Source organism: Crotalus tigris, unplaced genomic scaffold (genome assembly GCF_016545835.1).
Source record: "Crotalus tigris isolate CLP2741 ecotype Arizona unplaced genomic scaffold, ASM1654583v1 scf7180000024427.8105951120:4207309, whole genome shotgun sequence".
Lineage (NCBI taxonomy): Eukaryota > Metazoa > Chordata > Lepidosauria > Squamata > Viperidae > Crotalus > Crotalus tigris.
In genome coordinates this window covers 3588675-3614711 of record NW_024100595.1, presented here as the reverse complement: position 1 = coordinate 3614711, position 26037 = coordinate 3588675, and the positions used below count along the sequence as shown (strand labels likewise).

General features: G+C 45.3%; 1 protein-coding gene across 2 annotated transcripts; it reads left to right on the top strand.

The window, feature by feature from the left end:
* The first annotated feature begins 1036 nt into the window (after window positions 1–1036).
* On the top strand, window positions 1037–25762 carry ORAI3 (ORAI calcium release-activated calcium modulator 3). 2 transcript variants are annotated; one of them, XM_039330418.1, is made up of 3 exons: window positions 1489–1622; window positions 20309–20434; window positions 22334–25762. In XM_039330418.1, exon 3 carries the CDS (start codon window positions 22340–22342, stop codon window positions 22901–22903), a length of 564 nt encoding a protein of 187 aa, XP_039186352.1. In that variant the 5' UTR covers window positions 1489–1622; window positions 20309–20434; window positions 22334–22339; the 3' UTR covers window positions 22904–25762. The 2 variants fall into 2 exon arrangements, with proteins under 2 accessions (XP_039186351.1, XP_039186352.1); XM_039330417.1 differs by lacking the exon at window positions 20309–20434 and having other exon boundaries at window positions 1037–1622.
* The last annotated feature ends 275 nt before the right edge of the window (window positions 25763–26037 follow it).

Genomic DNA, 26037 nt, shown 5'->3' with positions numbered 1-26037 from the left:
CAAACCCTCAACCTCCTTGTAAGCACCCTCGTTGTCATTTTATTTAGTCAAAGTGTAAAATCTCGGGAGTTTTCTGGTCATGCTCTTCAGAAGTGGTTTGGCACTACCTTCTCTCAGATTGTTTGTTTTGGCTGGTTTGCTGTTTACTTCTCTGGCCGGCATCCCTGGGATAGTCTGGTGGTCTCCTGTCCAAGTCCCCCACCAAGCTCCCACCTGCTCAGCCTTCCGGTCAAACATAACAACAACAGTAATAATAATAATAATAATAATAATAATAATAGTAGTAGTAGTAGTAGTAGTAGTAGTAGTAGTAGTAGTAGTAGTAGTAATAGTAGTAATGCTGGAAGGTACCTTGGAGGTCATCTAGTCCAACCCCCTGCTCAGGCAGGAAACCCTGTACCATTTCAGACAAATGGCTGTCCAGTCACAGTTTTGTTCCATACACTATTAACCTGGTAAACTCTAAAGTTTCCTCCTTCCGTTATGTATTCAAGATGGACAGTGATTAATATTTATATGTTGCTTATACATATGTTGTATATAGTATGTTTAAATGTGTGTTATGTATGTGCACATTTTGAGAGCAACTAAATTTTATTTTTAATGTGTGCCATGGTGCCCACAGTAAAAAAATGACAATAAAGTCTGTCTGTCTGTCTGTCTGTCTGTCTGTCTATCTATCTATCTATCTATCTATCTATCTATCTATCTATCTATCTATCTATCTACCTACCTACCTACCTACCTACCTCCCTACCTACCTACCTATCTATCATCTCTTCTTAAAAACTTCCAGTGTTGGAGCATTCACATGTTGCTCATCGCCCGCACTTCGCCCATTTCCAGCTACCAGCGCTGGAGCGGAGCGACAGATTCCCCGCATCCCAGCGGAGATGCCGCCGCCGCCGCCGCCTCTTTTTCTCGCCGCTTCCCCTTTAAGCCTGGAAGCAAACGCCCCGCGGCTTCTCCCCGCCCGCCCCGGCCTCCCTCCCCTCCCTCCCTCCCTCGCCCCACCCAGCAGCGCAGCCGCCCGTGCGCGAATCGCAACTTTTGCTCCGGCGCCGCGCCGTGTCCGGGCTTCGCTTCCCTCGGCGGAATCTCCCTGTTTTTCCCCGCCGGCCCCGATCCTTCGGGGTCTCGCCCGGTTCGCTCCCGCCTGCCCGCTCCTCCGTGCATTCGCTTCTGGCCTCGCCCGGACGGAGCGCGCCTCCGGGGACCGCCTCGCCTCTTCTCCCTGTCCGCGCGCGGCTCGCTTTCCCCCCGGGGTCCGCGACCGCTTGCTCGCCCCGGCGGGCAGAGGCGGGCGCGCCTCTGCCTGCCGCCCTCGGAGCTTGCCAGCCGCCCGCCCGCCTTCCTCTGCAGCTCCGATGAAACCCGGCGGGGGAGCCGAGGCGCCGGAGGGCGAAGGCGCGGAAGGGGAACGCGAGCCGCTGAACCCCGAGTCTTCGGAGCCGCTGGGCGTCTCCGCCACCTACCGGGAGTTCGTCCGGCGAAGTTACCTGGAGCTGATGAGTGCCAACCAGCACTCGCTGCACGCCCTCAACTGGCGGCGGCTTTACCTCAGCCGGGCCAAGCTGAAAGCTTCCAGCCGCACTTCGGCTCTGCTCTCCGGCTTTGCCATGGTGAGTTGGGGACAGGGGAAAGGAAGCGCCTCCCGCCCGGTTGGCCCGGCGGGTGGAAGGCTGGGCTCTACCCGTTGGTGCGCGCTGCCCTTGCCTTGCAGGGACATCGCAGAGAAATCCAGGTAGTCCTCGGACTTAAAAAGGCCACAAATTGAGCCTCAAATTTCGGTTGCTAAGTGAGTTTTGCCCCATTTTACCAACCACAGTTGTAAAGTGAATCACGGCACTTGTTAAATTAGGAACAGGGTTGTTAAAGTGAATCTGGATTCCCCTTTGTCAGAAGGTCTCAAAGGAGGATCACATGACCCGGGGACACTGCAACCGTCATAAATACGAGTCGGTTGCCAAGCCTCTGAATTTTGATCACATCACACTGCTGTAATGGTTGTTAAGTGTGAAAAATGGTCGTAAGTCACTTTTTTCAGTGCCAGCGGCCACTAAATGAACTATTGTAAGTCAATAGGGGTTGGACTAGATGACCTCCAAGGTCCCTTCCAACATTATTATTATTATTATTATTATTATTATTATTGTTGTTGTTGTTGTTGTTGTTGTTGTTTGCACAGTCAACCAGATGTTCAGACTGGATTTGGCATTTTTGTCTACCTATTGAGTCCTTACCAAGGACCTGGGATAGGCAGATGTGGATGTTTGATGGTATTACAGATCTCGTCGCAGGATGGAGGTGGTTCCTAGTAAGGCCGCCTTTTGCAATTGACTAATAGCAAATTTGTCAATGCCAATGGTGTTCAAGTGGGGCTCCAGTTGTTTTGGGATTGCACCCAAGGCGCCTATTACTATTTGTACTACCCTTTCTTCTTCTCTTCTTCTTCTTCTTCTTCTTCTTCTTCTTCTTCTTCTTCTTCTTCTTCTTCTTCTTCTTCTTCTTCTTCTTCTTCTTCTTCTTCTTCTTCTTCTTATTATTATTATTATTATTATTATTATTATTATTATTATTATTATTATTATTATCTATCGGTGCTGCTAGTCCTGTGTAGCAAATGCAAGTGCAAGGCTCCTGTTTCACACATTCCCTATTTTCTGCAAAAGGAAGGGGAAAAACTCTGCATGCATCGCTGGGCCTTTTTTCCCATCCCAGATAACCCATTGCTTTCCCTTCAGTTGTCCCGGGTGTGATAGGACATTTTTTTCTTCCTTTCCAGACGAAGGCCAGGGTTAATTAAATACCTTCGGTGACCCCCATCTAATTTTTCAGAAGTCAGTGCATTTTTTTATCCCACCCAAGGAGATCAATCCAAGACTGTCTAGCCTTGAACATCAAAGCAGTCTCTGGATCTCTCTGGATCTATGCTTTCGTCTCCCAAATTGGAGATGTGTTTCGTGGCTGGAACAAGACCTGGACTTTGCAAACTGTTCAGGGCTGTTTTTTATTCCTGTGGTTCCCCTCACAGACAGCCTTGTAGCATCTCCAAGCCTTACAAAACATCATGTCAACCTCTGCCACTTTAAAGCCTGTGGACTTCAATTCCCAGAATTCCCCAGCCAGTACAGCTGGCTGGGGAATTCTGGGAATTGAAGTCCACACACCTTTAAAGTGATTGAGGTTGACTAACACTGCCTTAAAACTTGGCTCTGGGATAGGACCGCTTCCCATGTGCAGCTTCCAAGCTCTGTCCCAACTTTTCCCAACCGCTTTTTGGAGTGCGGATCCCATGGTCCACAAATACGGATAGCTCAAACGATGGGTGCTGTGGTTCAGAACAACTAAGAGCATTCTCCTTGGGAAAAGGCTACTGTCATGTACGTAGTCTGTGTCTCTCTATAAAGTAGGAGTGTCCAGGCATGTCTCCCCACCCTTTCTGGAGACTGTTTTATATTTATTTGTTTATTATTTCAATTGACATGACTACCCCTCTCCAATTCATGATTCTGCGCAGCTGGCCGTAATTAAAAACTAGGTGAAACACAAGAAACAATATAAAAACCATACAAGAGCCGGTTTGGTCTAATGCAGTGGTTCTCAACCTGTGGGTCAGGACCCCATTTGGGGTTGAACGACCATTTCACAGGGGTCGCCAAACAACGCAGTCCGCCATTTTTTTCCCCTTTTCCTTAGCTGTGCTACTCTCTTGAATAGAGTCTAATTCTATTGGCCTTCAAAAGCCAATAGGAATTGTCCAGGCTGTCTCTGCCCTGCTGAGCCCGCCAAAAGTCCCATTCTGCAAACGGTGCTGCACCAGTTGAGTAGTCCTCGACTTATGACTGGTTGAGTAGTCCTCGACTTACGACCGGTTAGGGGTCGCGGCATTAAAAAGATTGAGAACCACTGGTCTAATGGCTAAGGCTGCAGGCTAGAAAGCAGGAGATTGTGAGTTCCAGTCCTACCTTAGCCAGGAAAGCCAGTTGAGGTGACTTTGGGCCAGTCCCTCTATCTCTCAGCCCGTCCCACCTCACAGGATTGTTGTTATGAGGAAAATAGGAGAAGGAAGATGTGTTTGCTGCCTTGAGTCATTTGTAAAAGTAATAAAGATGGGATATAAATAAATTAAATATGCTGGTAGAAGACTGCAACTGAAAAGGACTTTAACTTTTTCCAACTTTTGAAAACACTCCCCCCCCCGTTTCCCCCCCCCCCAGCTGTATTTACGAACCCTAAAATAGGCCTTACTTTTTTGAAAACAAAAAGAAAAGCTGTTAAAAGACTTCAAAAACACACTGGGAAATTAACTACCACCACCCATGAAGGCCCAACCATTTTGCCTTCTCTTTCCTGCTCCTTCCCCACCCCTGAGAGGCCCAAAGCTGTTTCATTTGATTCTGCCACAGAAGACTTTTTAAAAAAGGGAAGAGCTAATTTGCTGAAACTTTTTCTCTCTCTTTGGTTGCACACTGCTCGACTCTGGGGTGGGGGAGGGGGTTAATTCTAGAGCGCCAGGCTTCTGCTAATGTTGTAAGCCCCAAAAAAGCCACTGAGCAAGGTGCTTATCAGTTGAGTCGCACCCCATTTTACAACTGTTTTTGCCACAGTTATTAAATGAATCACTGCAGTTGTAAAGTGAATCCTGTGGTTGTTAAGCGAATCTGGCTTCCCCCATTGATTTTGCATGTCGGAAACAGGCTGGGATGGTTGCATGTGGCGATCACAGGAACCCAGGACGCTGCAACCCTTGTAAATACATGCAGATTGCCAAGTGCCTGAGTTTTGGTCACGTGACCTTGGAGATGCTGCTATGGTTGTAAACGCAAGGACCGCTCCTGACCCTCTTTCAGTGTCATCGTAACTTTGTACGGTCACTAAATGAATGGCTGTAAGTCGAGGACTAGCTGTACAGAGAGTCTCTGCCCTGCAACTGTCCACTGTCCAACGATCTTGGCTAGGGGTCTTCAAACTTGGCCTTTTTATGACTTGTGGACTGCAATTCCCAGAATTCCTCAGCTAGCGTGCCTGGCTGAGGAATTCTGGGAGTTGAAGTCCTCAAGTCATAAAAGGGCCACATTTGAAGACCCCTGGTCTTGGCACTCCAGCAGTGACTCACCATGCCATCTCAGAGTATGCGGCCTATGAATATAGTGTATTTTTCTGTTTTTTGGGTTTTGCATAGTTTTTATATTTTTAAGATTATAAGCCGTCCAGAGTTATACCCTGTGATAAGATCGACGGCCAATAAACTTTACAAATAAATAAAAGATGGACATCCTAGGACCTTTTGCCTAAGGCCTGCATAGAACATGCCACAATTTCAGTGTGTACAATATATTTTAATTTACCTTTCATCTGGGAGGACTTGGATTCACAGATAAGGTTTTCCACCCATTCCTTTGTTTACAACAGTCCTATTACCATAGGTTAGGCCAGAGAATAGAGCTGGAAGGGACCTTGGAGGTCTTCTAGTCCAACCTCATTTTAAGCAGGGGACCCTATACCATTTCAGAGAAGTGGTTGTCCAGTTTCTTTTATCTTAAAACTAGAAATTGTATCACTGGTTAATTGTCATCACTGTTAGGACATTGCTCCTTAATTCCAGGTTGCTTCTCTCCTTGATTAATTTCCATCTGTTGCTTCTTGTCCTGCCCTCAGGTGCTTTGGAGAATAAGGTTGACCCCTGTCTTCTTTGTGGCAGCCCCTCAAATATTAGAAAACTGCTATCATATCACCAACTCCTTTTCTCTAGGCTAGCCATATCCAATTCCTGCAACCATTCTTCATATATTTTAGTTTTCAAGGCCCTTAATCGTCTTAGTTGCTCTTCTCTGCACTTTTTCCCAGAGTCTCGACATCTTTCTTTATAATGTGGTGACCAAGATAGGGGTGGCCTGAAGCAAAAAAAACGAAAGGTTTCCTTTCTCCAGGCCAGATATGCTGAGAGCGTTACATTTCCTCATTTGGGGCCACACCCAACCCAGAAAGCTAATTTAGCAGGCTAAAGACGGCTTGATGTGAAGTAGAGTTTTGTCCCAAAGATGCTTTTTTCAGGAGAAAACTGGACTTTCTGGTTTTTCTTTGAAGACATTTTGCTTCTCATTCAAGAAGCTTCTTCAGCTCTGACTGGATGATGGGGAAATGGAAAGATTTATATTCCTTGCAGACAGCTGGTCATTTGCATTCTGCGCAGGGGTCGTCAAACGTGGCCCTTTTATGACTTGTGGACTTCAACTCTCAGAATTCCTCAGCCAGGCACGTATGCCTGGCTGAGGAATTCTGGGAGTTGAAGTCCACAAGTCATAAAAGGGCCAAGTTTGAAGACCCCTGTTTTAGAGAGTCGTTGAAGCCATTTGGAGGTTTACCTGTGTCCTCAGAGTCCCCTGAGCAGTGCAAATGGGTGTGGAGCCTCCTTCGCTGCAGGATGTTTTCTGCCCTGTGTCTCTTCATTGTTGAAGACAGGCACAAACTGTTGGGGATGAGTTTGTGTTGTGTGCCTCTCAAACTGAAGCGCAAATGGTTCCTGTAGTCTGCAATGTTTTCTGGAAATCTGTTCATAATCCCTCGCTGTTCGAAGAAGCTTCTTGGGTTTGAGGCAAACCGTGTTCAAAGAAAAACAAGAAAATCCAGTTGCCTCCTGAAAAAGCACTTTTGGGACAACCGTGACCTGGATGACTGAGAATCTCCACAGACATTAAGCAAAGCTCTTGGCTCCAGGAGAAAGGAAGGGCTGAAGATTTAAGGAGAACACTTGGAAGACTGCCATTGCTAATGCCTGTCGCCCGAGGCAGTCAGCTTTGCACTGGGTTTAATGACACAACTTGTCTGATTACGATCAGTCACGGAGCTGCATGGCAGATGAAGGAAATGAATCAGGGTTTTGGGTTCCTCGCTCGCCTACCACATGCATTGTGAACCAAAATGGTGGAAAAGTTGCTTTAGAGCAGGAGTCTTCAAAGTTGGCCCTTTTATGACTTGTGGACTTCAACTCCCAGAATTCCTCAGCCAACGTGCCTGGCTGAGGAATTCTGGGAGTTGAAGTCCACAAGTCACAAAAGGGCCAACTTTGAAGATCCCTGCTTTAGAGTGCTAGAAGTTGAATGGGTTGCCATTTATCCTACCGGTTTCCGCTCTGAAACGACAGGCCTAGCTAGAACACAACAGCCTCCTCTGTTATTTTTTCCCCTCAGAGAATCTTTGATTTTTTTTTTTTAGTACAGGTATTCCTCAACTTACAACAATTCCTTTAGTGACCGTTGAATGTTACAACGGCGCTGAAAAAAGTGACTTACGACCGTTTTTCACACTTAACGACTGTTGCAGCATCCCCATGGTCACATGATCAAAATTCAAATGTTTAGCAACTGGTTCATATTTATGACGGCTGAAGTGTCTTGGGGTCATGTGATCAGCTTTTTGCGACCTCCTCACGAGCAAAGCCAATGGGGAAGCCAGATTCACTTAACAACCACGTTACTAACTTAACAATTGCAATGATTCACTTAACAACTGTGGCAAGAAAAGTCATAAAGTTAGGCAAAACTCACTTAACATGTGTTTCATTTAGCAACAGAAATTTTGGGCTCAACTGTGGTCGTAAATTGAGAACTACCTGTACACTTGCTGTTGATTTTTTTTTAATAGCAACAAATGCCTCTACTATTTATCTAAACCAGAATTTTGGCAACTTTAATATGTGTGGAGTGCTAGCAGCGGAATTCTGGGAGCTGAAGACCACACTTCTTAAAAGTTGCCAAGTTTGAAAAAACATTGACTAGAGATTCAGAAGCTTCTTTAACAGGCAGGAGGAAGAAAAAAACAAACCCTGATCTAAAGTTCTTTTCTTTAAAAATATTCAAATAAATCACAATTGTGGGGAGTTAGAGAACTGCTTTCCTGGTGCCACCAAATAGGTGATTACAATGACAAAACTTGGAGAAAAGGAATTTGCACAGATGTGAAAAAATTTCAAAGGAATAAAACTGATTTTTTATCCACATTTATCCAATTTTCTAGTTTTCCTTCCAGATCTTGGAATCCTATATAGTTTTCCCAGGATTGAGAATGCCTCTAATTTGGCAGTGATAATTAAAAAGCCATATAATTTGAGCCACAGTTAATTAATTAATTACATAAACTCTTTGGGGTAAAATAGTTTTATTTTCCCCACAGTCGGGCAGTTTCTTCTGATGTCTTAAATATGGTTCTAACATCTACCAAAGAACTGGATGGACAGCTGGACAGATTTAATTTATCGATCCTGCTGGAACAGAAAATACCTCATTGCTGGCAAAAACATGAGTATGGCAGTGTTTTATTTTTAAATGCAAAGAGGCTTTGGAATGATGCAACCCCAAGAAAGAGAATTTATGTTGATCAGAAGGGAATAGTGTTCCTTATGTGCTCAGAGGCAGTTAACGCTCCATATATGGTCAAAGGTAATGTGCTGTTTTGTCTAGTGATTAAAGCATCAGGCTAAAAACCAGGACATGAGTTCTAGTCCCACCTTAAGCCAGGAAGGGGACTTTGGGCCAAATTTGTACCAAATATACAAGTATAATATAGGAGGTACTTTGCTCAATAGTAGTAACTGTGAGAGGGATCTCGGAGTCCTAGTGGACAATCGCTTAAATATGAGCCAGCAGTGTGCTGCAGCTGCCAAAAAAGTCAGTACAGTGCTGGGCTGCACTAACAGAGGGATAGAATCAAGATCACGTGAAGTATTAATACCACTTTACAATGCCTTGGTAAGGCCACACTTGGAATACTGCATCCAGTTTTGGTCACGACAATGTAAAAAAGATGTTGAGACTCTAGAAAGAGTACAGAGAAGAGCAACAAAGATGATTAGGGGACTGGAGGCTAAAACATATAAGGAACGGTTGCTGGAATTGGGTATGTCTAGTTTAATGAAGAGAAGGATGAGGGGGGACATGATAGCAGTATTCCAATATCTGAGGGGTTGCCACAAAGAGGGAGTCAAACTATTCTCCAAAGCGCCTGAAGGCAGGATGGAGCAACGGATGGAAGCAACGGATGGAAACTAGTCAAGGAGAGAAGCAACCTAGAACTAAGGAGAAACTTCCTGACAGTTAGAACAATTAACCAGCGGAACAGCCTGCCTCCAGAAGCAGTGAATGCTCCAACACTGGAGGTTTTTAAAAAGAGACCGGACAGCCATTTGTCCAAAATGGTGTAGGGTTTCCTGCCTGAGCAGGGGTTGGACTAGATGACCTCCAAGGTCCCTTCCAACTTCTTCCTCTTCCTCTTCCTCTTCCTCTTCCTCTTCCTCTTCCTCTTCCTCTTCCTCTTCCTCTTCCTCTTCTTCTTCTTCTTCTTCTTCTTCTTCTTCTTCTTCTTCTTCTTCTTCTTCTTCTTCTTCTTCTTCTTCTTCTTCCTTTCTCTCAACCCTAGGAAAGAGGCAATAGCAAAGCACTTCTGAAAAACCTTGCCAAGAAAACCGCAGGGATTTTGTCCAGGGAATCTTTGAAAAATGGACATGGTTCCATGGAAGGGGTGGGGAAAGTGCTGTTACCTTCCTTCCCCCCATTCCCCAAATAATTCCTAGATCAAAGGTGGCTTTGAAAAGTTATTCACATCCCAGTCAACACAGCATGTTTTCTTTCTCTGGCTGTTATATTGGGGGGGGGGCTCCTCTTTTCTTCAGATCTGCAGGAAGGGTGAAGAAAAGTCTCTTGCAGCCGCACCTTCTGCTGGTGGGAGGGTTGAGGTTGGTCTTCCTGCTTGCTGCGATGCTCTTCCTAGGAGGCCATGGAAACAGAAACAGTCTTGCTGATAAAATCTTTGATGTGCCTTCTTCCCTTTGCTGGTATCTCAGGGTGGTGTCTGGACTTTCACTGCTGGGTGTTGTATGGACCACCCAATCAATTATTTGCTTCCTGAATTTGATGACTTTGTAAAATTTGCTTCTCCTCCTATAATCTTGGGCTGCACCCACCACCGCCGCCATCATCTCACCGATCAAATTTGGATTAGGTTTAGGTTGGTTTTCTTGGAAGAGCACCACACATCCTTGGCTGTAGGAGCAACATTTGGTTGCTAAAAATTTTAAAATCTCATTTTATCTGGAAGCTGAGTCGTGGCAGCGGGACCCTGGGTTCAAAACGTTTTGCTGCTTATCCAAGTAGCTTCTTCGGTTTGAGCAAGCTGGTTAGGTGGGCCCTCTACATGTCCTCCAGCGAGGTTTCATTTCTTAAACCCTGGAGGACATCTATGGGGTCCGCCTAACCAACTTGCTCAGGCTGAAGAAGCTCGGTGGATAAGCAGCAAAACATTTTGAACCCACAGGAAAAGAAGCCAAGCACAGAAGCCATGACTCAACTTCCAGACAACTCAACCGGGGTGACTGAGAATCATCACTGACAAATCTCTAATCTCCCCATCTGCTAGCAAGACGAGATTGCGCATTAACCCCTGCGCGTTATATGCAGTCACCTCGCTTTCTCCCATCACTTGAGGGGCTCAGCCTTTTCTCTCTGTGCTCTGGATTGGGAATACTGTTTCCTGGGACAGCTCCCCCTGGATCTGACGCTCTTCCGATGGATTTCGGTTGCCGTTGTTCTTAAACAACCCAGCCGTCCTCAGCTGGGGGACTACAGGCATGAGGGTGAAGGTTCATTATCCTTGACTACCTGCAGTGGTTGACTTATGAGCACAGTCGGGGCCAGAATTTACGTGGGTTGCACCCAATTTTACGACCTTTTGCCATGGCTGTTAGGCAAATCACTGCAGTTGTTAGGTGAAGCACAGGGTTGTTACACAAAATCTGACTTTGTTGCTTGAAAGCCAGCTGGGAAGATCGCCAGTGGTGATCACATGACCTTGGGACTCTGCAACCCTTGTAAATGCCTGCCGAATAAATGGGGAGGCTGCATACTGCGAGGACGAGTCATAAGCCATTTTTTTTTGAGTGCTGCTGTAACTTTAAATGGTCATTAAATGAATGGTTGTAACTCATGGACTGTATGTGTGTATATATGTGTATGTGTATGTATGCATATGTATATGTATGCATGTATATGTTAAATCAGTGGTTCTCAACCTGTGGGTCGGGACCCCATTTGGGATCGAACGACCATTTCACGGGGTCGCCAAACAACGCAGTCCGCTATTTTTTTCCCCTTTTTCTTAGCTGAGCTACTCCCTTTTATTCTATTGGCTTTTGAAAGCCAATAGAATAGACTCTCTTGAATAGACTCTAATTCTATTGGCTTTCAAAAGCCAATAGGAATTGTCCAGGCTGTCTCTGCCCTGCTGAGCCCGCCAAAAGTCCCATTCTGCAAACGGTGCTGCACCAGTTGAGTAGTCCTCGACTTACAACCGGTTGGGGTCGCAGCATTAAAAAGGTTGAGAATCACTGTGTTAAATAAAGTTCTGCTTCTGAAGAGCCTGGTACTAACATATTCTCTTTCACCTGTATAGTGATCCTGAGCAGCTTCATCAGATTACTTTTTAATACACCTTGCTGTATTTTCATAAGAGATAGTAAGGGGTAGCAGGTAGAGCAGTCTTTCCAGTTTTAGTGCCCTCCAGATATGGGGACTTCACCCCCCAGAATTCTTAGGAATAGCCTTGCTAATGGAGGAATTCTGGAATTGAAGTCTGCACATCCAGAGGCCGTTCCCATCAAATAAAGCTAAAGCCTGAGCGTTCTGGCTAGTTGGATTGCTGATCAACTTTATTTATTTATGTATTTATTTATTTAAAATATTTATATAGCCGCCCATCTTAATAACCAACTGTGAACTTTGAAACGAGTCCAAATCCGAGGGCAGCTGAGTGACCTGGGGGTTGACATTCTCAGCCTAGCATAAAGTATCTCACATGGTTGATGTTTGGGATTACAGAATGTAGGTGGGTCACTGGATGCCACCCGTCATTTCTTGCAGGGAGGTTGGGATCAAACAACTCTTTGGAAGCCTTGCCCTGTACCTTGCCAGATCCTAAGGTCAAAGCTGCGTGATCTTAGTTGTTTGAAACCCAAAGCAACAGGGAGCTCAGGCATCTGAGTGTTGAACCGGTTGCAAGGCCTGTTCCAGAATCAACAATTTCTGTTTTGGAAGTATGTGTATGTTTTTTTCCCCCCAAAGAACATCATTTAATTGGGGGGAAGTGGCATTTTAAGGAAGGGAAAAATACTGTAAATTCTGTTTTCACTTTGGTTCAAGCAAACTGTAGCTGACAGTGTTTCTCAACCTTGACAATTTTAAGGCATGTGGACTTCAACTCCCAGAATTCCACAGCCAGCATTGCTGGCTGTGGAATTCTGGGAGTTGAAGTCCACATGCCTTAAAATTGTCAAGGTTGATAGCAGTTTCCCTGCCTGAGCTTCAATTTGTATATTTTTAAGCAGTGTTTCTCAGTCTTGGCAACTTTTAAGATATGTGGATTTCAACTCCCAGAATTCTCCAGGCAGCATGCATCCTGGCTGAAGAATTTTGGGAATTGAAGTCCAAATCTCTTAAAAGTTGCTACGGCTGAGAAACACTGGTTTAGAGAAACCAGCAACAATAAAATGAGTTGTTGTTAATCTATTCTGTTGTTGATCAGAATCCTGCCTCAGAGTCTAGGACAGGGCTTTTCAACCAGTGGTACGGGTACCACCTGTGGTACATTGGCACCTGGCAGGTGGTACGCGACCATCCTAGAAAAGTGGTAGCGGGGGAGACAAATGAGCTGAACCGGTGGCAGCACCGCACAAGCCTGAGCGAGAGATGGCTGGAGCTGCAGGCCTGTTAGGGCTCAGCGGAAGCCCCAGGATCAGCACCAGGATCCAGCTGGAGCTCGGCGCTGATCCTGGTGCTTCTGCTGAGCCCTGAAGAAGTACCAATTAGCTGGAAAACAGCACTGATCCTGGCGCTTCTGCTGAGCTCAGAAGAAGCGCCGATCAGCTGGAATATTGCAGCATCTCCAGGGTCTTGTGATTTACATTCAGATGCATGGCAGCTGATTCATCTTTATGACGGTCACAGTGTCCCAGGGTCAAGTGAAGTGACCAAAACCTGCTGCAACCACCCAGCAGACGGGGGAATAAAAACCACACACACCCCACCCCACCCCTGCTGCCAATCCTCAATAGAAATGCTCACAACAATGAAAACCTCGGATAGGAGGAAGAGCGCCGCCGAGTGGGCAGGCAGTGTCTTGCTCGGCTGTGCATTGGGGGGCACTTTTTCAGTGCCATTGTAACTTCGAACAGTCACTAAGCGAAATGTTGTAAGTCAAGGACTACCTGTACTTTATCACTTTTTTCCTTTTTGGGGGGGGGAAGGTCATCAAGTTTTTGACACCTTGCTAAGCGACTGGTGGTACTCGGATGTTGCCATATCCTAAAAGTGGTACAATGGGTGAAAAGGTTGAAAAGCCCTGGTCTAGGACAGAAGAAGAGCAGAAATCCTACAGAAGCAGAGCACCTCTGAGCATGTGGAAAGAAATTTCTCATCCAACCTACTAAGAGGAACCAGCCCCTGCAGACTTTGAAATTAGGTTAACCTGCAGGACTTAATTTGAAGAAATAATATCTTCTGGTACAGTCAAAATAACAGAGTTGGAAGGGATCTTGGAGATCTTCTAATCTAGTCCAATCCACTGCTCAGGCAGGAAACCCTATACCATTTCAGACAAATGGTTGTCCAATCTTTTCTTAAAAACCTCCACAACTTCTGGAAACAAGCCGTTCCACTGATTAATTGTTCATATAAGAGCAACTAAAATGATCAAAGGCCTGGAGACTAAAACATATGAAAAACGGCTGCAGGACTTGGGTTTGGCTAGTCTAAAGAAAAGAAGAAATAGGGGTGACATGATAGCAGTATTCCAGTATTTGAGGGGCTGCCACAAAAAAGAAGGGGTCAAATTATTCTCCAAAGCACCAGAGGGCAAGACAAGAAACAAGGGCTGGAAATTTATCAAAGAGAGAAGCAACCTGGAATTAAGGAGAAACTTCCTAACAGTGAGGACAATTAATCAGTGGAACAGCTTGCCTTCAGAAATCGTGGGAGCTCCATCACTGGAGGCTTTAAAGAAGAGACTGGAGAGTCACTTGTCTGAGATGGTTTAGGTTCTTCTGCTTGAGCAGGGGGCTGGACTAGAAGACCTCCAAGGTCCCTTCCAGCTCTATTCTATTCTATTCTATTCTATTCTATTCTATTCTATTCTATTCTATTCTATTCTATTCTATTCTTCTCACTGTCAGAAAATTTCTTCTTAGTTCTAGGTTGCTTCTCTCCTTGATTAGTTTCCATCCATGGCTTCTTGTCCTGCCTTCAGATGCTTTGGAGAATAGCTTGACTGACTCTCTCTTCTTGGTGACAGCCCCTTAGATAATGAAACACTGCTATCATGTCACCCCGAGTCCTTTCTTCAGAAACTGTATTTTTCAGCAGGTATCACACACCTGGAAGTGTGCTAAGATGCTTAGGAGTGAGATGGGATCGTACACGGTGATCTATGTATAGTCCTTGACTTACAACATTAGTTCAGTGACCATTCAAAGTTACAACGGCTTTGAAAAAAGTGACTTAAGACTTTTTTTCACACTTGTGATCTTTGCAGCATCCCCATGGTCACATGACCAAAATTCAGAGGCTTGGCAGTTAGTTCATATTTATGACGGTTGCAATGTCCCGGGGTCATGTGATCAGCTTTTGCAATCTTCAGACAAGCGAAATCAATGGGGAAACCAGACTCACTTAACAACCCTGATACTAACTCAAAAACTGCAGCGATCCACTTAACAGCTGAGGCAAGAAGGTTTGTAAAATGGGGCAGTGTCTTGTTTAGCAACAGAAATGTTGGGTTCAGTTGGGGTGATAAGTTGAGGACCACCTGTACTTTTTAGCAAGGCAGCTTCACCTGGGATTGGGTTAGAAAATTTGCTGTGCGGTGGGTTTCAGAAAATAGGATTGTATCTTTGAGGGCTCCTTGGTGCTCTCTGAGCTTGCTCGTTTTCTTGCAGACATTTTATTACCCTAACTCAGGGCTCTTCAAACTTGGCCCTTTTATGACTTGTGGACTTCAACTCCCAGAATTTCTCAGCCAGCTTTACTGGCTGATGAATTCTAGGAGTTGAAGTCCACAAGTCATAAAAGGGCCAAGTTTGAAGACCCCTGCCCTAACTAGGCAATGTCATCAGTGCTAGGGTTACCTAACTGAGGTACCCCCTCAGCTACAAATATTCACTGGACTGTATCTTTAAAAGCAACTGCAAAAAATAGAAATGAGAGAAATATGAAGCAGCTTTCCATCTCTGGGAATACAGGCGGCCGCTGGCAGGAGGCCTGTCAGGGTTTGTAGGAGCCAAAATTGGAATGTTTGTCAAAGTCCCTCATGGATCTGAATTGCATTTTTCACCCAATTGCTCTCAGAAGGGAACATCTTAATAAACTTGACGAAGCTAAACGACAACTTAGCCATGAGATTGTCACCTGGCTTCTACCTAAAAAATAATAGGCAGCCGAAAGGCCAGATTTTCAAATTCCTAGAAGAAAGTCTAGTGTAGCATTTTTCAAGATGTGCGGACTTCAACTTCCAGAATTCCCCAGCCAGCATGAATTCTGGGAGTTGAAGTCCACACAACTTAGGTAGCTCAGGTTGAGAAACGTTGGTCTAGTGCAAGGGCCTTCAAACATGCCCCTTTGATGACTTGTGGACGTCATCTCCCAGAATTCCTCAGCCAGGCACGCGTGCCTGGCTGAGGAATTCTGGGAGTTGACGTCCACAAGTCATCAAAGGGCCATGTTTGAAGAGCCCTGGTCTAGTGTTAGAGAAAGAAGCTCTTCAAGTACTTTTTTCCTTCACCGGTAAATGATTGTAGAACGTAGATCTTCTGGTTTTAGAGATAATTTTGTTATGTCTTCCCCTCCAGAGAGAGGAGAGCTTTTGCATAAGTTCAGATACCCAGTATTTCAAAGTTTCCAGGCTCACAGGGAAATGCGAGACCGTTGTAAAGTGAATTTTGCCCAATTTTACAACCTTTCTTGCCTCAGTTGTTAAGTGAATGACTGCAGTCGATAAGTTAGTAACCCGGTTGTTAAGTGAATCTGGCACCCCCGTTGACTTTGCTTGCCAGAAGGTCACAAAAGGTGATTATCCCATGACCTTGGGATACAGCAACGATCATAAGTATGAACTAGTTGCCCAGTATCTGAATTTCGATCACATGACCAGGGGGATGCTGCAAAGGTGGTAACTCTAAAAAACGGTCGTAAGTCACTTTTTTTCAGTGCCGTTGTGATTTTGAATGGTCACTAAAGGAACTGTTGTAAGCCAACATTTAAGCTGAACCGAGTGTGGAAAAAAAATCCCTTTCTTTGGCACCCGAATTGGGGTTCAGAGGCACAGCCCTTTTTTTAATCCTAGGATTTGGAACAGACATGTCAAACACAAGGCCCGGGGCCCGGATGCGGCCTGCAAAGTGGTTTCATGTGGCCCGCGAAGCCATCCTGGAAACAGTGAGGGAACGGCCCCTGCTGCCTTGGCCCTGGCCCAGGCCGGCCGGGAGCCAATGTACAATTTTGTGGTGTCCATCTATGCTGAAACGCATTCAGTCTTAGTTCCATAAGCCCCCCACTCCCCTGCATGTCCTGAGAGGAATAGTGAGGCTCCTCCAGTGGACAATGCCGTGGCCCTTGCCCTGGTCCCACCCCATTCTGCCAGAGACACTCAGATCTATCCCATTCCTGCCCAGGTCCCCACAGGCGCCCTTGATGCGAACGATGTAGAGCTGGCCAAACCTACCCAGTAGGCCACACCGACTCCATCAGGCCCACCTAGTAGGCCGCACCCACCCTGGCCACACCCACCCGGCCCCCTGAGGGCAACCGCAATGCTGATGCGGCCCTCAATGAAATTGAGTTTGATTTGGGGGAAGGGAGCAGTACAAATCTAAGACTTGACATTCCAGCCCTGGAACCGAGTTTTGAAGTCAGTGTCCTCTACCTCCTCTTTCAAAGTCTTCTTATTTATCCCACAGGCAGCATGTGCCTCCTTGTCAGACTTTCGGCCAACTAGCTGTCACCGCTCCATTTAACGGTGGCCCACTTTTGGAAAATAAACTTTTCATCTCCTGCCTCTCTTCCCCCCCCCCACCCAGTAACTTGATTCATGGCTTCCAGTTGGACACTTTCCTGGGACATATTAACCCCCTTCTTGTTGGGAGACCCACCGAAGTGTTTGGAGCGAGGCTTCCTTTTGCAAGTCTGGAGAGACTTGCAAGAACTTTATAAACTCCTGTTGACTTGCCTGCCAGAAGGGAGGGAGCCATTTTTGCTGGGGCTTAAAGCCAGCCTCCTCTTCCATAACTCCCTCCTCTCTCCCCCTCCCCAAATTATCTGGGGAAGGAACTGGAACTTAAGCCAAAGCTGGAGCTCTAGCTAGTCAGAGCAGAATATGGGACGCTGCCCTCCCCCCCTCTCTTTTCTTCAAGCAACACATTCAAGTGCCAAGTTGGGGATTAATAGCTTTAAGAGGCACTGCGGCTCATACTTGGCTGTAGAGGCCGGCCCCCACGACAAATTGCACACGGTTTCCTCCGTCTGCAAGAAGATCCTGCAGGGCTGGTAGAACTGCAACATAACCGAGGAGATTTATTTACATTTGTTCTGCATGATGTCCCAGGCTGTGATCAACTCATAGAGGATTGCAATCATCCTCTAAGCCAGGGCTTTTCAACCTTTTCACCAACTGTACCACTTTTAGGATATGGCAACATCCAAGTACCACCAGTCGCCTAGCAAGGTGTCAAACACTTGATGACCAAAAAAAAAAAAAAAGGAAAAAATTGAGAAAGTAAAGGTAGTCCTCGACTTACAACAGTTTGGACTGTTCAAAGTTACAATGGTATTGAGAAAAGTGCCCCCCAAGCCACAGCTGAGCAAGACACCTGCCCGCCCAGCGGTGCTCTTCCTCCTTTCCGAGGTTTTCATTGTTGTGAGCATTTCTGTTGAGGATTGGCAGCGGGGGTGGGGGGGTTTGGTTTTTATTCTCCCTGTCTGCTGGGTGGTTGCAGCAGGTTTTGGTCACTTCACATGACCCAGAGACACTGTGACTGTCATAAATATGAATCAGTTGCCAAGCATCTGAATGTAAATCACAAGAGCCTGGAGATGCTGCAACATTCCAGCAGATCGGCGCTTCTTCTGGGCTCAGCAGAAGCACTAGGATCAGTGCCGAGCTCCAGCTGGAGCCTGGCGCTGATCCTGGCGCTTCCGCTGAGCCCTGACAGCCCTGCAGCTCCAGCCATCTCTCGCTCAGGCTTGTGCGGTGCTGCCACCGGTTCAGCTCATTCCCCTCCCCCGCTACCACTTTTCTAGGATGGTCGCGTACCACCTGCCAGGTGCCAATGTACCACAGGTGGTACCTGTACCACTGGTTGAAAAGCCCTGCTCTAAGCAGCCCCAGGAAGCTTAAAAACGGCAGGTTTTGATCAAACCTGACTGTGCCTCAGTCATTCCACCTGCAGCAAGGGGCACAACTGAGGGCCGATAGCCAAGTGCCGGGCTAATACAGGTAGTCCTCAACTTATGACCAGAGTTGAGCCCAAAATTTCTGTAGTTCAGTGAGACGTTTAAGTGAGTTTTGCCCCATGTTACGACTTTTCTTGTCAGAGTTGTTAAGTGAATCACTGCATCTGTTAAGTTAGAAATTCAATTGTTAAGTGAATCTGACTTCCCCATTGACTTTGCTTATGAGAAGGTCACAAAAGATGATCGCATGACCCGGGGATACTGCAACTGTCATAAATATGAGTCAGTTGTTAGGCGTCTGAATTTTGATCACGTGATCATGGGGATGCTGCAATGGTCATAAGTGTGAAAAATGGTCGCAAGTTACTTTTTTCAGTGCCGTTGCAACTTTGAAACGTCACTAAACAAATGGTAACTGCCCCCATTGAGGACTTCATGTATAGATGTGGTTTAGAGAGAGAGAGAGAGAGAGAGATAGCATGAAAGAGAGAAGGAGAAAGAGAGAAGCAGAAAGAGAGATTTATGTGCTCACCTAAATAAATGGACTGTTCAGATGGGTTGAACTTAAGCTCCTATTGCCCCAGGCTAGCTTGAGATGGCTATCAGACCAGCATAGATAGATAGATAGATAGATAGATAGATAGATAGATAGATAGATAGATAGATAGATAGATAGAGCTTTTTTTGTAAAAAAAAAAAAAAAAAAGGTGCCGGAACTCACACACGTCATACACGCCTTGCCTACCTTACAAGGTTCCATCCCAAAAAGGTACCAGAACTCTGTTCTGGGCGTTCTATGACAAAAAAAGCCCTGGGTAGATAGAGAGATTGAGAGATTGATCAATAGAGATTGATTGATAGAGATAGATAGATAGATAGATAGATAGATAGATAGATAGATAGATGATAGATAGATAGATAGATAGATAGATGATAGATAGATAGATAGATGATAGATAGATAGATAGATAGATAGATAGATAGATGATAGATAGATAGATGATAGATAGATAGATAGATAGATGATAGATAGATAGATGATAGATAGATAGATAGATAGACAGATGATAGATAGATAGATAGATAGATAGATAGATAGATGATAGATAGATAGATAGATGATAGATAGATAGATAGATAGATAGTAGATAGATAGATAGATGATAGATAGATAGATAGATGATAGATAGATGATAGATAGATGATAGATAGATAGATAGATAGACAGATGATAGATAGATGATAGATAGATAGATGATAGATAGATAGATAGATGATAGATAGATGATAGATAGATAGACAGATGATAGATAGATGATAGATAGATAGATGATAGATGATAGATAGATAGATAGATGATAGATAGATAGATGATAGATAGATAGATAGATGATAGATAGATGATAGATAGATAGATGATAGATAGTAGATAGATAGATAGTAGATAGATAGATGATAGATAGATAGATAGATAGATAGATAGATAGATAGATAGATAGATAGATAGATAGATAGATAGATAGATAGATGTCCAAGAAACCATTAGATCAGTGTTCCTCAAACTTGGCAACTTTTAAGTTGTGTGGACTTCAGCTCCCAAAATTCTGCAATCAATCCTGCTGGCTGGGGACTTCTGGCAGCTGATGTCCACCCAACATAAAATTGTTAAGGTTAAAAGTTGTTAAGGCTGATTTAGATGTTAACTGGACATGGGAGCGTAAATTGCTTCTTTGAAAACCAACGTGAGTGTAGCTGGCCGTGCTGGTTTGAAACCCGTTTCCCCACAACTCTTGCTGTGTTTTTCATTTTTCTTTTAATAGTTTAAAAAGAAAACCTTACAAAGCCCATATATCTCTCTGAAAGGAACTGGAAGCTACCATTCCAAACAGACCTACTGGGGAGAGGGACTCCTTGATCTCCCAGGCGATTATTTCTGAGCAAACAAGGTTAGAATAACTTTGCTCCTGTGGTTCAAAGCAGGGTGGGTTTAAAAAAAAAAATAAATAAAAGATAGGCAAACTGTGCTGTGTTTACAACAAAGGTTCCTGAGCCATCTGGTATTATTATTATGAGGTTTGCTTTTTTTAAAAAAATAAATAAACAGATGCATAAAGAAAGGGAAGTAGCATGCCACAAAGCAAAGCACCAATTTTGGTTATTTGCTTGATTCAAGGTCTCCAAGCACGACAGTGGTCATCCTGCATTCATGGAACTAAAAATGGTGGGCGGGTAGAGCTGGTGCTTTTTGCAAAACCAGCCATCCAGCCTCATTGCCCCAAGCCAAAAGTAGGTAGCTTGTTCTGCTTGTTTGGTTTTTATGATGTCTTCAGATCGATGGCAACTTCCTGAACTTCTGGCAACTTCCTGAACTAGTCCCTGCAGTTTTCTTGACAAGATTTTCAGAAGTGGGTTTACCCTTGCCTTCTTCCTTGGGTTGAGACAGAGTGGCTGGCCCCAGGCCATCCCGCTGGCTTCATGCCCGTGGCAGGACTAGAATTCCTGCTCTCTCGGATTCTAGCCTGATGCCTTAACCCAGTATTTCTCAACTGGTCATCTTTAAGACCTGTGGACCTCAACTCCCAGAGTTCCCCAGCCAATAGGGCTGCCTGAGGAATTCTGGGAAGTTGAAGTCCACACATCTTAAAGTTGCCAAATTGAAAAACGCTGCCTTCACTACTACCTCAAATTAGCTCAAAAGTGGTTTGGGTAAGGAAAAAAAATCTGGAGGCACAGTGGAAGGAAGAATTGGTGATGGGGTGCAACCTTATCGGATTACTTTCCAGTAAAAGTAAAAAGGTCTCTTTTTGCCGTTAACCACATTTTGCTCTGTTGAACTAAGATTAGCAAAACTAGAGAGGAACCTTTTAAGAACAAGTTGACTTTTACAGTCCCCCCCCCCCCAAATTTAAGGAGAGGATGGCAGAAAAGATTATTGGCAGTTCCATCCATCCAGGACATGGCATATAAACGTTGCTTGAGCAGGGTCCGCAGGATTGTCTGGAACACTACACACCCTCTTCACAACCTGTTTTCCTGGTTACCTTCTGGGAGGAGGCTCCATGGTATCCGAAGCAGAACAACCAGATTCAGTCACAGTTTTGTGCCATATAGTATTAACCTTGTGAACTCTAAAGCTTCCTCTTTCCGCTATGCATTCAAGATGGACAGTGATTAATATGTATATGTATTTATATGTAAGGGTTTAGGTGTATACATGCATAGGTACATAGCATGTTTATATATGTGTGTTACGTACGTGTACACTTTTTGAGAGCGGGCAACAGAATTTCATTTTTAATGTGTGCCAGTAAAAAAATGACAATAAAGGTTGTCTTTCTTATCTTAAAAAAAATTAAAAGCTGTGCTCCCATTTGCACTGAGCCGGGAAGTTCACTGAATGGCCTCCACCAGTTAATAATAATAATAAAGTTGGAAGGGACCTTGGAGGTCATCGAGTCCAACCCCCTGCTCAGGCAGGAAACCCTACACCATTTCAGACAAATGGCTGTCCAGTCTCTTCTTAAAAACTTCCAGTGTTGGAGCATTCACGCTTCTGGAGGCAGGTTGTTCCACTGGTTAATTGTTCTAACTGTCAGGAAGTTTCTCCTTAGTTCTAGGTTGCTTCTCTCCTTGATTAGTTTCCATCCGTTGCTTCTTGTCCTGCCTTCAGGCGCTTTGGAGAATAGCTTGACTCCCTCCTCTTTGGGGCAGCCCCTGAGATATTGGAACACTGCTATCATGTCCCCCCTCGTCCTTCTCTTCATTAAACTAGACATACCCAATTCCAGCAACCGTTCCGAATTAAAATTATTCTCTTTAAGTTACAACTGTCTGTCCTTCTCCAGGTAGCCATGGTGGAGGTACAACTGGAAGACTACGACTATCCTTGGCAGCTGCTGGTGGCCTTCAGTGCCTGCACGACGGTGCTGGTGGCCGTCCATCTCTTCGCTCTGATGGTCAGCACGTGCATCTTGCCCAACATCGAAGCTGTCAGTAACATCCACAACCTCAACTCGGTCAATGAGTCCCCCCACGAACGCATGCATCACTACATTGAGCTGGCCTGGGGCTTCTCCACGGCTTTGGGGATTTTCCTCTTCCTTACCGAAGTGGTGTTGATCTGCTGGGTCAAGTTTATGCCTGTCGGCAACATGGGGACGAGCAGGAAGTGCTGCGCTCCAGAGCAGCTGCAGGACGGGAACGCCACGGCCTCTTCAGACAGCTCCGGCTGGAACGCTGCCATGGCCTCCACGGTGATTATGGTGCCCGTCGGCATCGTGTTCATCATCTTTGCTTTGCATTTCTACCGCTCCTTGGTGGGGCACAAAACTGATCGGCACCAGCAAGAGCTGGAAGAACTTAACCAGATCAAATATCAGCTGGACGGAGAAGCCACGGCTCTGCAAGTGGTGTGAACTGGCAGCCTCGCTTGAACTGCCACGGCCGTGAACTTTTAGAGAGAAAGGGCCCCGTCGTCCCTCTTATCCTTGTGTTTTTGTCTCGACGGAAAAACTGTTAACGTAACTGCCGCTGTTGGAATTTAACCCCAAAGCTGTGTGATGTTGATGTCACTCCACAGTCTCCCAACGTCCAACGACATTCGTTTGCCTTTCCTAGGAGACAATTATCAAGCCCAGGACACGTTGTTGAAATAGGCTGCTCCTGAAAAGCAAGGGAGTGAAATCTAGGGAGCCTTCTTCCTTGGGGAACTTCTCCATTTGGTGGGTTTTTGATCGTACAGTAAAATGTTTACAGTAGGCAGTTGTTGGGGGAAAAGAACAGCTTTGGTCTGTCCAGCTTTGGTGAGACTGTTGCTTTGCCGTCTAAAGATTTCAACTTTGTTTTTCTGCGGAACTGGAGAAGACAATCAAAGGGTCTTTGGTATTTCTGATATTTCGAAATGAGTGGGTTTGAAAAGGTTAATGCAGTCCATTCATTTTGCCGTTTGCTTCTTTTCCCATCTCTGCCTCTGGAATGGTAAAGAGTTCACCAACCAAGATTGGTTGGGCTGACTTTTGAGCAGGTGTTAAAACCGCTGTGTCCCAAGAAAGGGGCCTAATTTTCTGAAGCTGATCTCCAGCTTTCACTGTGCAGTTCCCCTCGCTGCTTATTGGACAATTCATTTGAAAATATCCGGTACCAAACCTCCCGATCAATTTGATGGATCAGAGGGGCTAGGAAGTACTTGCATCTTTGATTCGGCATTGTAAATCCAGTTTTTCCAGTTGGTTCCCTTTCCCCCTCCTTGGGACCCCCTAAATCCCACAGTCCCAGACAGAACGTTTGATCTAGCTAGCACATCTGGAAGGCACTAGGATGGAGAAAGCTGTGCTCTAGCCAGTCTTTTGCATGCACTCTGCACCATTCCTCAGATGCTTGTTTGCTTACCTCTATGGAAACTTGGCATCAGTTTTGGATCATTGTCAGAGTTGGGGTCAGTACAGAAAGTTGGACTTCTGACTAAGGAATTCCTGGGACATGCATATTATCCCCATATATGTGCTTTGCCCCCAGTCATAAATTGCCTGGTGCTCCCCAGGGATCCCTATTTATAGAGACCAAGTCACACAGTATCTGGGGGGGACAGACTGCTTGGCTCCACTGGGAGATTGCTTTGTTGCTTGGGTTGGTTTTTTTTCTTTTTTCCAAAGAAGGAAGCAGACTATTGGGGTGTGGTAGAAGTTAAATCTTAAGTCCAGTTTAGGAACTTGGGGGAAGTAGGGACAGGAGTTTGCTTGCCTCTTGTCTTTTCTTTCAAGAACAAAACTAGCTGATTTGGTGTCAGACCTTGATCAGGAGAGCTCCCGAAACATTAAAACCAGGCTGATATCTTCTCCTTCTCCATCTTCCTGAACTTCCTGTCCTGCACAGATGTGGACCAGCTTCTTATCTCACGGCTGAAGATGCTGAGAGCTGCGGTTGAAGATATCTAGGAAATATGACAGTTCTAGAAGGCTATGCCTGTAGTAAGAAAGTTAAGACCAAGATATCACAGGCAGCTCTTTATCAAATATATTGCAGAACATGCCTATGGGTCTTTATCAAAGGGGCAGCCACAGTGGAAGCCGATTTCCTGCTGAACAGGAAGTGGGGCAGCTGAAGCCTTTGGTCTTCAGCTGTTCATCTCTTCAGGAATGCTCAGATGTTTCCCCTTAAGAGTTCTGCTTCCTTAGAATAAGGAGCCGCATGGACCCACCTCTTTATTTTTTTCTGGGAGCAAAGTAGTTGGGAGATAATTTGGGAAGATGGGAGAGAGATTTTTGAATGGATAAAAAAATAACACGCCGTTTCACCATCATGGATTCTACAGCTGTTTTACTGGAGAAGAAAAACATACCTCCCGGATGTGCGTGTAGGAAGATGGGAGGGGGATCAAAGCAGAATTAGATGTACAGGAAGCCCAGGAACTGCAGGTCAGTGTTTCTCAACCTCGGCAACTTTTTAAGAGGCATGGACTTCAACTCCCAGAATTCCTCAGCCAGCACAGCAGGGTGAACTCTTCCATTTTGGGAGCTGAAGTCCCCGCATCTTAAAAGTTGCCGAGAGGTTGAGAAGTACAGTGCTAGATCGTGCAAGCAGTGTTAATGAGTATGGCTGAGGGGAGAAGAGAATGCACGGAAGTTGGCTGGGAACACTTGCTAAAATTGTTTGAAGCACAGTGGCTGTTAAATGCTCAACACCTTTTCTCAAGCAATGCTTTACTTTCCAGTTAAAACATGAATTAATTTAGTCTTCACCAGGCCAGCTCAATTACTTGTACGTCTCAGAGCTTGGCTTTTAAAAATACTAGGGCAGGGGTAGCAACCTTGGCTCTTTTATGACTCGTGGACTTCAACTCCCAGAATTCCTGAGCCAGCCATGCTCAGTTGAAGTCCACGAATCATAAAAGAGCCAAGGTTGCCTACCCCTGTACTAGGGAAACCAGCTTAGTTTACATCAGCCTTGGTTAGCTTGGCATCTTCTGAATGCACTGGAACAGAAGCTTCCCTAACTGTGAGTCGGTATTTTGTAGTCCAATGCACCTAAAGGGCAAAGGTGCTTTAGATCTTAACTATGCAGGGCTAGAGGTTTTACACTTGTGAATGGTACACACTTAAGAGCTTGGTACACACTTTATCATGTATTCTCAGACTCATTTCTATAAGTGGAGGAGGGTGGGTGCCAATTTGGGGCATGTTTATTTTTAAAATAAAATGTTTTTAAAAGAATGAAGCTTGTCTAAGTCAAGTTACCAAAATATGCTGGAATTAAATAATAAATAGATCATTCCCAGAGTTATTAGACTGCATATATCCATGATGGCAAATCTTTTAAAGGCCGAGTGCCCAAACTGCAAGCCAAAACCCACTTATTTATCACTGGGTGCCAGGTGGGCATGGCCCACTGGGTGGGCGTAGCTGTGTGGCTCATGGCAGATTGGGTGGGTGTGGCCAAGGTGGGCATGGTCACCTCAATGTTGCTCGTGGGGAGGAATGCTTGTGGGGGCAGGGTTGGGGGAGATCCAGGGGGTCTCTGGCAGGTGGGGCGGTAGGCAGGAGGCTCATCTTGC

What these genes read in the sequence shown, in the direction of transcription:
- ORAI3 (XM_039330417.1), top strand. Translation starts at nt 1,368, where the DNA reads ATGAAACCCGGCGGGGGAGCCGAGGCGCCGGAGGGCGAAGGCGCGGAA. An exon ending in TGCTCTCCGGCTTTGCCATG is followed by an intron (nt 1,623 to 22,333) that starts GTGAGTTGGGGA and finishes GTCCTTCTCCAG; the next exon opens with GTAGCCATGGTGGAGGTACA.